The sequence below is a fragment of the Oncorhynchus nerka genome, linkage group LG12 (genome assembly GCF_034236695.1).
Source record: "Oncorhynchus nerka isolate Pitt River linkage group LG12, Oner_Uvic_2.0, whole genome shotgun sequence".
Lineage (NCBI taxonomy): Eukaryota > Metazoa > Chordata > Actinopteri > Salmoniformes > Salmonidae > Oncorhynchus > Oncorhynchus nerka.
The window spans coordinates 30666730-30679329 of NC_088407.1; the positions used below are offsets into that span (position 1 = coordinate 30666730).

The following is a 12600-nucleotide window of genomic DNA, read 5'->3' on the forward strand; positions in this document are numbered from 1 at the left end:
ACTATGTTTGGAGCAAATTCAACACATCACTTAGTACCACTCTTCATATTTTCAAGCATGGTGGTGGCTGCATCATGTTATGGGTATGCTTGCCATTGGCAAGGACTAGTGAGTTTTGTAGGATAAAAAGAAACAGAATAGAGCTAAGCACATGCAACATCCTGGAAGAAAACTTGGTTCAGTCTGCTTTCTGACAGACACTGGTAGAAAAATTCACCTTTCAGCAGGACAATAACCTAAAGCCAGGCCAAAGAAAGACTGGAGTTGCTTATCAATACAGCACTGAATTTTCCTGAGTGGCATAGTTACAGTTTTGCCTTAAATTGGCTTGACAATCTATGGCAAGACTTGAAAATGGCTGTCCAGCAATGATTGACAGAGCTTGAAGAATTATTATATATTGTACAATCCATGTGTGCAAAGCTCTTAGAGACTTTCCCAAAAAGGCTCACAGCTGTAATCGCTGCCAAAGGTGATTCGAACATGTATTGACTCAGGGGTGTGAATACTTATGTAAATGAGACATTTATGCATTTCATTTTCACTACATTGAAAACATTTCTAAAAACATGTGTTCACTTTGTTAGTTTGAGGTATTGTAGATGGGTGAGGGGGACAAAACGATTTAATAAATGTTTAATTCGGGCTCTAACGCAACAAAATGTGGCATACGTCAAGGGGTATGAACACTTTCTGAAGGCACTGCATTTCAATAGTCAGTGTTCGCATGGAGGGGTAGACTTCAAGGATACGCCATTACAGTCATGCAGTGCCGATTTTTAAATGGCTCACAATGATGCTTGAATAACACAGTCTTACCAGGACAATGAGAGAGGAAGCAGGAGGGGTGAGACGGTAAAGAAAAGAGGCACATGAAAGGAGGGTTCCAGGTGAATTTCTTTCAAACACATTTCCCTTTATTGGCATGGTGAGGCTGATGAGAATTGCACATAAAAACAAAATTCACAAGAAAGTCATACAATAGGTAGAACCACAAAGGCATCGGTAAGGACACGGCAGAAGGCAACGTGGATAGGACACAAACAGGTAACAACCCAAAGCAATACCCCGCCCCCTCCCACCCCCCCCTCTGCCCAACACACACACACACACCTGCCTATAAACACACACATGCACACACACACACACGCTCACACCATTGTCCTTCCAAAAGAAACATGATCACCCAACAAACGTTTAAGCAGTGGCAAATTCCTCAGTAGTTCACATTGTTAAAAAGTCTGACACAGTTGACATTTTGAGGACCATAATGTGATATAATATATTACTACTCTAGGCGATTTACAAAGCAGATTTTTTTTTTATTACAATGATTAAAGCCACATCTATCAAATGGGACGCGACACCATTACCCAAGCGCTGTACATAAAACAAAAAATATGTTGAAATACAGGTGGACGGGGAGATTTCCCCACCACTGATTTTGCCTCTGCATCAAGGAAATTAGCTCGTTTTCATCTACACAAGTCAAACTTCATGAAAGGTGGCCTGTGATCAGCGAAGCTTTCATACAAAAGAGTTCTACCTCTTGCAATGTAGGCTGGTTTTTCTTGTTACTTAGCTTGCACTATAAACAGGATATTAATTGCACCAGAAAGCACAAGGTTACCTTTAATGTCACGTTGAAGGTTCTGTGGTATCTGGACTGTGTGGCAGCAGCGCCTAATAGAAAATGGTGCGGCTCCATGCAGTATTGAGTAGTTTCTCTAGGCTTATAAGATGTCATTCAAGTAGTGCCATTTAGAAAGGAGAGCCTGATATCCAAAGTACTATGCGCTGTATCGGCTGTCATCATTTAATAGCCATGCGCTACACAGACAAATGTTTTGATGCTAGGATGCCTGTTGTTGAACACTACAGTTTTACCAGTGTGTTTTCCATGGTATTAGTTTACATTTGTACAGTTGCCACAATGTTCTACACAAACACACAGACCTGAACGTACACTAAATGGGCAAACACGAGTGTTGAGCAAAACATTCTGTAAGTGTTCTCTATTGGGTGATAAGGGTCATGTGACCATGCTAAGACACTGGAATGGAATCCCTGTATGTTGCCAGCGATTGAGTAATGGGTCAGGGTCCAAAACCACACAACAATATGAGCTAAAATACAACTTTGAAAAATAATTTATTGCTTTTTTATATACTTTTTCTTTCATTTATATTATTATTATTTTTGTAATTATTGTGAATAATGTCAATATTATTATCATCATCATATATATATATATATAATATATATATATTATATATATCTATATATTTTGTACATCAAATACAATATTTTTTTTAATTCAGGAAAGAAAATTGTAAACTTTTGTTTGGCATTCACATAATCAAGCGTGTGGAGCAACGAAACAGATTTTTACAGTGTGGTACAACAAAAATACCTGGAAAATCATTTTATTGCTTCATGTTCTACGGTGTATAAAGGAAAATAATGTGGTAGACATTTTGTCATGGCTGCAAACCACTGTTGTGGAGACAGAAATCACTTGGACAATGAGCAGCATATCTCATGATGGGCCACTGTCGAGGAGATTATAATAGATTTTTTATTGTTTCTGAAAGGCATAGAATGTAATATTCCCACATTATTGTACACCTTACCCACTGATTGTAAGTGAAATAACAAAAATTAAATAAAAATATAAATAGCAAAAATGAGTGAGGTACACCATGTGAGATGGAGAGGATAAATATTTTTGATTCAAATATTAAAATAAATAGATAAATATGCACGGTTTATCCTGATTAAACAGATTAAACATTAGTAGTAGTCTTTTCTCACTGAGAGTAAAATTATCAAAACGAGAACCATAAAAAGCATTGAAATCAAAATGAATTGATATATATATATATATATATATATATATATATATATACTGATTGTTTCAGAAATATTATTAAAAATGGGGTTTGTTTCATTACAATCATGAAAAAACACGTTAAAAATTCATTTTATACTTGTTGTATACGGAAAAACACTGATTGAGAAACTTTATAAACAGATAAAACTATACATGGTTAACTTTTTTCCCCCAACAAAATCATTCTTAAAAAAGGAAATTTGTTCACATGCTCCATCAAAATGAGCCTCCTACACATTTTTACAATCATGTCATGTCCTCTAAACTTCATGTAGGTGTACAATATGTCTTACATCATTGTAATAACTACAGATCGACATTCTTAATTGAGAAAATGTCTTCATCATTTTAAAAAGGCTGCATTTTACAGTGCATAGCTGTAACAAATAAAGAACTTTGTTTGATATGTACACAAAATAAAAATATTCCTTTTGATAATATCTGTATATACAGGGCTACATTTTTTGTCCTGAAAATCTAGACAGCAACGTTATCTTGAGCCTCCAAGATACGCTTCCCTATACTCTCGTTAATAACGTAACACCACATCCCAAACACCAGATTAAAAAAAAAAAAAAGAATAATCAAGGACAAAAAGAAAAAAAGACTGAACGAGCTGCACATGTTTCACCACTCAAAGCATAGTTGGGTTTTTGTAGTGCTTGGAGAGAAAAAAAAAATCTCATGAATGTTTTTGTCTTTCACTGACTGTTGTACAGCAGTAAAGCACACACATCTGTGTACAGGGTTATGAGGATTCACTGGCTTTCCAGGTACTGTCTCTTCCCAGCTTCTTCAGCAGCTATGTTCATGTAAACGTTGTTTTTAATATACTTTTTGTTTATATATATATATATATAGATTCCTCTTTATATACTCTCTTACATAGAGTGTAAAACTTCTCGTAGTCAAAGGACAGAAGCATTAGTGAGGTATCAAGACATCCCTCTTGGTAGACAGCGGCTGCTGGAGCACTTGTTACCTTCTCAAGCAGCGCTGGGCCTCTCTCAGCAAGCTGTCAAAATCCATGGAGTCATACTTGCTTTTAGTGGAGGCTGGATCAAAGTCGTCAGAATGGGAATCTGAAACCAGAGATTCATTTTGACATCAGTGTTAAGCAACCTAAGTGGTCTCCTGTAAGTCGCTCCGGATAAGAGCGTCTGCCAAACGACTAAAGTGTATTGTAAATGTCTGGACACAAAATGTCGCTGGACACAAAATACCTGTCTCACAGATCAAGGCAAGTGGCACGTCTACATCAATCTCAAAGAACCCATCTGCATCTGTTACTTTTCAATAAGTCCCAAAGTTATCCATACTCCCCTCCAATGTTTCATATCTCTCTTGAAATGAGGTCTTTAGACACAATGTTTACATGATTAAAATGCTCAGGGTGGAAAATAAAGCTTTTCCTGACACCGAGTGACCCAAAAAAATCCCAAACTGAGCGAGTGGCGGAGGCATCTATTTTGAATGGTCAGCGCGATAATAAAACAAGTGTCTTATCTCTTGTGGCAGACAGCTTCACAAATGGGGCCCCCACACACAGGCTGCGGCAAACTTTGAGAGCTTGAGAAATGGGAATGACCATGGCAAGCAGGAGATGCCAGTCGTGATCTAATGCTATGGCCAAGGGGTGGATTGTGTCATGCCGCACACCTTGACGGATGAAAAATACCCATGCACACTACTTAGAACTAATGGACAGTGTCTCGGAGAACAACAATAAAAAAAAAGAATCGAGACGAGTGCGCCGGGCAAGATTGAGAGGAGGGACTGAGGTCGCTACCGCATGACATTATTCAAGTTCCCTCGCTTTGGACACTACGCTTTTCTCTTCTCTTTCTTTTCGCCTTCCCTTTTTCTCCTACTCCCGTCACGGGGACAGTTTGGGATAGCCTGAACTAGTTTTTCTCTCTCAAAAAAAGAGAGGCAGCAGAACGAAGGTCTTTCTTTTCATTCCGAGAGACTGATTAGCTGTCTTAGCGCTCCATGTCTTTTCTCAAGGACCTCGGAAATATACAATAATGCCTTCATTCCTTTGAAGAACATGTTATTTTTTCCCCTCTGCCATGACCTACTGACCTCCCAGTGGCCCTGCATTAAACATTCCCCATTTCACTCTCTGTCAAGGGATGAATGGCGAGTGGAATATGGGAGCAACTGTACAAGCCCCACTCTGCATCTTAACCTCCATCATCAAATGGAGCAAATGACCTCTTATGGCCACACAGGACAGCATCCACCTTGGTGGACTGACTGACTATTTAAACATCGATGCCAAAATGTCTACCCTCTTATTGATACTGGAGCAATAGTATAGGTAGAGGATGAGAAAGAGAAGGATGGACCAGCCATTTTCTATTCTTGTTTTCAACATCGGCGTCTGTCGAGGGAGAAGCAGAGATATTTTTTATCAATGTCTTGCATTATTTGTCATATTCGTCATCCGGCACCACGTCCATCTGACCATCGAGTCCAGTCTTTCATGCGGATGAGGTTTCTTTTTCGGTGCATGCATGTGTAAGTTGTGTACCTTTTCCTCAGATGAATCGACTAGCTCTACCCGTGCTTTTATGTCGACGGCACTTTGTAGGGCTGCCGTCTTAAGAACCCGAGCCTGTGTCTGTCTTTGTCTATAAGTGTCGCACGAGGAAGAGATGGCTGACTATTAGTCAATCAGGCCTCCGCTGTCAGGCTCGTTTCTTCATCCCCCCCTTCCCTCCCGTCAACCCTTCATCCTTCTCTCAGTGGATGACACGTTGCTAGGTACCACAGCGAGGTCTTTCCTCTGTTGAACGCCACAACAGCTGGCAACAGATGGAGGCTCACCCAGGAGGGATGGGCTGATGGGACTTAACCTTGCCCCCTCCACCCCTCCACCCTCCCCTTCATCCCACTCCCCCCCTCCCTCTCTCCTTCCATCTACCTCTCTTTACCCTCCAAGAGGACCAGAGCATAAACTATACATCACTGTATATAGGGTATCAAAACAAATCACAGATAAGCTTTTAAAGAATCTTGCGCTCATCTTTCCAATTACTTGTGCATTGACTAAGTAGAAAGATATAGGCTTTGAGCAATGGAATGGAAGAAGGCCTCCCGATTCCTCGAGATATACTCCTATATGGGTGGCGGTAAAAGAGCAGTTCTATTCCTGGGCTGGTACACAGAACCGTGATGCCTCGAAGGTGAATTGTAAAGCTTGGGGGTGGGGGGGTGGGGGGTAAGGGTAAATATATGCTCTCTTTCATTTTAAAAGGCGTCACTTGAGCCTATTTCTTTCCCAGCTTCCCCCTCCATCCCTCCCTTTGACAGTCAGGCTGTATTGGCCGTGGCTCCGGGGTTCTCCCGAGCAACAACAAAGCAGAACTTACCCAAGTCTGTATAATTCGATTTGCAGAACTGCTTTTGTCCACCGAAGCACAGCTCGAACTGGGGCTCGTTTGACCGGCGCAAGGTGTGTCCGTTTTCAAGGGCAGCGAAGGCGTCACAAGTGTAGCGGTAGGTGATGAAACCAAAATTGTCCCTGCAGTCGGGAATAGAAAAACGACGTCAGGGCCTCCTCTGTTAGTGGACATCCACACTATTTATTTATACAGTCAAATGTATCTGTAGGGCTCTTTTTAGGCTAGGAACAGATAAGATGAATAAAACATGATTGGAATGCATACAGCTCCATCCCGCCCTGCGTCTCCACTCGACTTTGACATAGAAGTCGATGCAAAGCCCTGAAAGAGATGATGCTTTTCCGTGTTTCACCTAACCCAGATGGTAGGAATGAATGGACACAATGTATCACAATGAATCCTATTACCTCCCTATATAGCCAACACACACGCATGCACGCACGTCACACGCGAACACCGTCCCGGGGCCTTACCCGTCATCTCTCAGGTTCACGGCACACTCTTCGATCTCGCCGAAGACTTCAAAACGCCGCTTTAGCTCGGTTCGCGTGCTGTCGGACCTCAGTCTCCCCACGTACACCACCCGTCTCTCCTCCTGCTCATTAAAGGATAGAAAGAGAGAGAGGGAGAGAGATAAAGGAGGAGTACTTCCCTCTCGTTCATCCTGATTCCTTCCCTTCAGGTTCACTCGGTGGCCGTAATGAACTACTCGGGACACCCGGTGGCGAGCGCTGACGTGAGGCCACCCTTTTGTTGCTCCCGTCTTGTTTTGTTCCTCCTTGATTGGTTGGGCTGTGCTAAATACCTCCTCTTATCCGATAGGACAGAGAGGCTTTAGCGATCGTCTTAGATCTACCTGTTCATTCACTTGTCTTTTCTGTCTTTGTTTCTGGCCCATATTGAACCGTGTATCTTTTTTTCAATCCAGTGCCAAATATCAGAAGGAAGCCTTTTCTCTTTCCATAGCTCGTCCTCTTTCCATAGCTCATCCTCTTTCCATAGCTCATCCTCTTTCCATAGCTCATCCTCTTTCCATAGCTCATCCTCTTTCCATAGCTCATCCTCTTTCCATAGCTCATCCTCTTTCCATAGCTCATCCTCTTTCCATAGCTCGTCTGAACATGAGTTAATGAGTTGTTTATGCCATACAGTAGGCTCCAGTTAATATGCCATTTAGAGAAACCTGTACGAAACACCATCAGGAACAACAGGAGGCCGGGGAGGGGGGTCACACAATGTTCCTCGAACCACAAAGGACACAAAGGTCACAGCGGCATAATGTTGGACCTAAAGCACGAGGCTGCAATCATGGTTTTGGGAGCAATTTAATTGCGTCTGCTAATCATATAATGCAGAGCAAGCTTTAGGGCTACATTGTATCACTGGTATTATTTACTTATTCACTCATTTACTTGCCATTACTGGGGCAAGTCTATTGGGATCCATTCAAATTTTGAAAGCTACCTCAGGCCACTGGTAACTTATACATGTAAATCAGTTGCCTGGTACTAAAACTTAAAGTTCACCTCCGCAAAGAAGCTAAACTAAGGCTCTGTCCCAAATAGCACCCTGTTCCCTATGTAATGCACTACTTTTGACCAGAGCACTATGGGCCCTGGTCAAAGGTAGTGCACTATATAGGGAACAGAGTGCCATTTGGGATGCATCCTCAATGGCAAGACATAAGTGTTATTTTTCTCTGGCTCTTCTTCACATACAGTTTGCGGAACTAGTTATTTAATTCCTGACAGCTGATAAATATGCCGGCTTTCCAAGATGGCACCCAAGGTAGAGTCCTGCATCGGGTCTGATATCCACAGGTCCTTATGTTTGACCAGCAAAAGAAGCTGCCGGGTGGAATGAAAATAGTCTTTCAACCCGCAGGTCGGCTTGCGGTTCAGAACAATTATACTGCAGGTATGAAACAATCAAGGTTTTTTTTTTACGAACCCATGACCATGTTGTTTGGCACTGTGTCGCAAATTCCATTCGGTGAATGTTAAGGCAGACAGGCTACCAGCCACACATGCAGCGAATCAGGGAACTGTCCATTATATGTGTGGTGCTGAAACACAAAACCGGTAGATGGATACACAGCCTGCAAAGCATATTTGTTTACGATAGGCTAATTCAGTTGATTATCAGTTAATAATCCAGGCTGCATCACATCCGGCAGTGATTGGGAGTCCCATACGCCGGCGCACAATTGCCCCAGCTTCGTCCGGGTTTGCCCTGGGTAGGCCGTCATTGTAAAAAAAAAATAGTTCTGAACTAACTTGCCTAGTTAAATTAAAAAAATATATATAAATCATCTTATAATGTTAATTCAGGCTTTCGTTCATTTAGACCATATCAAGTTTAAACCTGTGTGGCTGTTAAAAGTTTGAGTATAGCATACTAAATAAATCTATTTTTGCAGCCTATATTCAATTCTGGGAATTGTTGATTTTAGTTTCAATTAAACTTTTTGAATATCTAAACTAAATTGAATGCAAAGGATTTGTTATGTCGGTTATAGACTTTCAGGAGGTAAGATGGCTAATGAAAATGCCCTTTTCTTCAGAACGATTGAGTTGTCAATATGCCGCATCTCATTGTGAAAATAAAATATATTGCTCTTTACTAATGGCATGGTTTTCTTTTATCCAAATGTTGAATAGACACGCAGACAAATGAAGTCATCATATTTTTTTTTAGAAGTTGATATTTGTCGGGTCACGGATCGGCTCTCAGAACAATTCTATGCCGATGGGTTGGGTTGTGGAGAAAAATCTGTCCTGATGTCGGGTATCGGGTGAAGCTCAGAATTGATGTGGCCGGCGTGGGGCGGGTGCGGCTCAACAAAAAACTGCCCTGTGCAGGACTCCACCCCAAGGCTGGCAGTCAGTGTATGTGTGTGTGGCCCTCACATCCGCTTGCCTCCGAAACCTCTACTGACAGCTTGGCTTTGCTGCCCATAACCGCCTCGTCTAAAATGTATGCAGGCTAAAGCTGTGCGTGTGTGCATTACTTGACGTGTGCCTTTATCAGTCTCTGTTAGCATGTTCCAAACGAGTGCAATACTAAACAGAGAGAGGGGTTGAGAATTGATATTCATCCCATTTTGATTCAATTCAAACTAGATCACTAGAAAGATTCCTTATTTGAAGTGTACATTGCCTTGGCGGTGAATTTCCCTTTTTATCCCTCCTCCCACTCTTGCCGTTTCTAACATGTGCCCCTGTGGTGTGATTAATTAGAACTGACACCGTTCCCAGATGCCGGAGACTTTTAAAAATACACAACCTGGAGATAAAGAGGAAATGAGTGGAGCCCTGAAACATTCAGTGACTCACTTTGCATGTATTCATTCATTAGAGAGGAACAGTAGGCAGGAGGCACGGCCACAGGCCCACAACTGTCTGCCCTGTCTAGGTAGTGAGACAGCGATGGGTACAGCTGGGAGATATTAATGCCAGGCTGATGTTAGAAGGATGGATGAGAGAGAGAGAGAGAGAGAGAGAGAGAGAGAGAGAGGGAGAGAGAGAGCGAGAGAGTGGTTGGGAGTGTAGAGAAAGGCAGCGAGAGAGAGAGAGAGAGAGAGAGAGAGAGAGAGAGAGGTGAAGAGAAAGAGGGATTGGATGGGTGGGAAAGTAGAGAGATAGGCAGAGAGGGCGAGAGAGAGAGGTGAAGAGAGAGCGAGGGTGGGTGGGTGGGAACGTAAGGAGATAAGCAGAGGGAGAGAGAGAAAGATCAGAAAAGAGAGAATATAAGAAGAATGACAGGGGAACTCACTATTGCTTTTTCACTTTGCCTCTCCCTCTGCTCGGCCCTCTGGGACTCCCTCTTCTGGTAGTCCTGGCGATACTCCTCCCGCTTCAGACGCTCGTGTTGGTATTCCTCGTAGCTGTCGTACCTGCGGAGGGACCAAACGAAACCCATCACTTTCACTGTCCTCCACCGCCCTTCCAACATCCGCCCTTCAATTTTGACGCCAGCAGTTATGAAAGCGTATCGGCCGAAAAAAAAACACCAACGAGATGGGCTAAATTTCTCAGAGGGGTAGGGAAACAAACAAACGCATTAATAAGAAGATGCCTCCTCCCCGCTGTTAAGGTTATGGATCCCACAGGAGGCCCGCGGGAGATGGTGGATAGCGGGAGAGGCGTACAGTTGGGAGTTGGGCAGCTGCCACTGTCAGCACTACTTGACGTCATTACTTTCTGCTTAGTTAGGGCTTCGTCCGGGAGGAAAGAAGTGCAACTTTTCTCTCTCAACTTCCTTGTCAAGATTTGTCCATCCATTGGAGAGATGGGAAGAGTTGGGGATTTCCTGGTGTCGTTAGGCTCATCAATAGCAAATCATTTTGGAGCTAGGAGTGACTGTCAACATTTTACACTCCCTGTGTTTGTGCATAAGGACATTGTACAGGGGTTCCACAATCCTGCTGGTTTTCAATCAATTCATGTTGTTGGTTAAAAGGCAAGGATGAAAACAAGCATTAACTGCAGGGACTGGATCATCAGACCAGAGCTGTTTACCCCTGGTTTAGTGTAAGGGAATGTGGTGGACCCTTACCTTGGCCTGCGGCTGAGGGGGGATCTGGACTGAGATCGAGACTGCGAGTGAGGGCTTTTGTGGGTCCTGGATCGGTAAGTGCTGGAGTCCATGTTGTGACGAGGCCTGCAAAAAACGGAATGCACATTAATCATCAAGATATCATCCAGGATATTTAAAAAATGTGTGCATATCTGAAATGCGTATCTCGAAAAACCGATAATGTTGTCTAGACATGCCAGTCACTGTACCTTGGCATCCCTAAATCATAGCCTTTTCTTGCAAGATGACAGACAGTCACAGTGTAAAATCTAACCATAAAAAAAAAACACATAACCAAAAGTCCAAATATATTCTGCTAATTTTTCTTAACACATTTTCCTAGTTCTACTGAATTTGACTTGCTAGACTCTGCTTCTGCACAGTGCAGCTGGGAGATGTTCTCACCTTTTCCCCCCATCAGGGCCAGTATATACATGCTCCTCGTATCTATGTTAAATGAGGGGAAGGTCCTTAGGCCCTGTGGCCTAACTCTAAAGCTAGTAGCCCTACACAGAGTACACGCTCTCATTGCTTAATTATTGAACAGATGCTGAAGAAGGCAGACTTGAATGATAGAGGGAGAGAGGCTAGGCAACGGTCAAACGTCCACAGAGTTAAGGAAGACGAGAGTTTGGAAAGAGAGCTGGGGAGTCGAGAGGATTTGAGAGAGAAATAAATGGATTTGTTGAAATTGTTTCCCTTTGAGTTCTTGAGTGAGCTCTTGACATTGAGGTACTTTTACTCCGGTAAACTTAGTCATCACCTTTTATGTGGTTATTTTTTCCCCCCGTTTTTCTTCTTTCAAGTACCAACCCTGACATCCTTAGAAACCTTGTGACTTTCTCGGTGTACTGTATCACGAGGTTGGTGATAGTCATCCGAGTGAGTGATTTATCAAGGGTAAAGGACTTCAAAACAGAGGGCAAAGCTAACCTCCATTGAGACCTTTCATTAACCCAGCAAAGAAACTTAAACTCACTTATGAGCTTGAGGGAGGTGAACGAAGAGTCTATCCAGTTTGCAAGGCACTCAATGCAAACTCGCTGATAAAGTCTCCTTATATGTGTAGTCCTACTCGGTACCTATAACCCTTAAAAATAAAAAAAACACACAGTACCCACTCTGCTCCGATCAAAGGGAACCATGGGAAATGTAGTTCTCTCGAGCTGCTGTGATAATACACACTGTTTTCAGAGGAGGGGGGGGGGGTCCAGAACTAAACTCACTTCCCAGATTTGGCTTTCATCTTCCGGGACAAAGGGGGGTTCGCCTGGCGCTCAGCAAAAACAACAGCTGCAGCTTAAAACAACATGCACTGCATCAAACAGAGATCCCAGGGAAACGGAGGAGGAGATGAGAGAGACAAAACCTTGCCATGGGAAATGAGGCTTTGACAACGTTGAAGCAACCAAAGCCCAGCGCCTCAGTCGCTTCATCATTTTCCTAGTTGCCTCTTTCTCAGATATACCATTTTGGTAGCACATGACTAACACACCAAACCTCCTTGTCTGGTATTTCCCAGTGGAACTGTCGGTCTGTAAGTATCAAGCTTCTCATAGTAGGAGTGCTGATCACGGATCAGTTTAGCCTTTTAGAGCATAGTGAATAAGATTATGTACATGAGGGACCTGCTCTGATATCAGCACTTCTACTCTAAGAAGAGTGATACATACAGCCTCTGCTCTATAGTAAAGTCTATAGAGAGAGTTGAGCTTGGCT

General features: G+C 42.8%; 1 protein-coding gene across 8 annotated transcripts in view; it reads right to left on the minus strand.

The window, feature by feature from the left end:
- Positions 1-884: 884 nt before the first annotated feature.
- Positions 885-12600, minus strand: part of ppargc1a (peroxisome proliferator-activated receptor gamma, coactivator 1 alpha) — a 44851-nt gene continuing 33135 nt past the window's right edge. For 5 of the 8 annotated variants that reach the window (XM_029674559.2, XM_029674554.2, XM_029674555.2 and 2 more), the window contains 5 exons: positions 10861-10965; positions 10078-10198; positions 6777-6901; positions 6271-6422; positions 885-3975 (listed from right to left, as the gene is read on the minus strand). In XM_029674559.2, the coding sequence (XP_029530419.1) occupies positions 3872-3975; positions 6271-6422; positions 6777-6901; positions 10078-10198; positions 10861-10965 (607 nt within the window). In that variant the 3' untranslated portion in view covers positions 885-3871. The remainder of the gene's footprint in view (positions 3976-6270; positions 6423-6776; positions 6902-10077; positions 10199-10860; positions 10966-12600) is intronic. The other 3 variants (XM_029674558.2, XM_029674553.2, XM_029674556.2) reach the window with 2 other exon arrangements.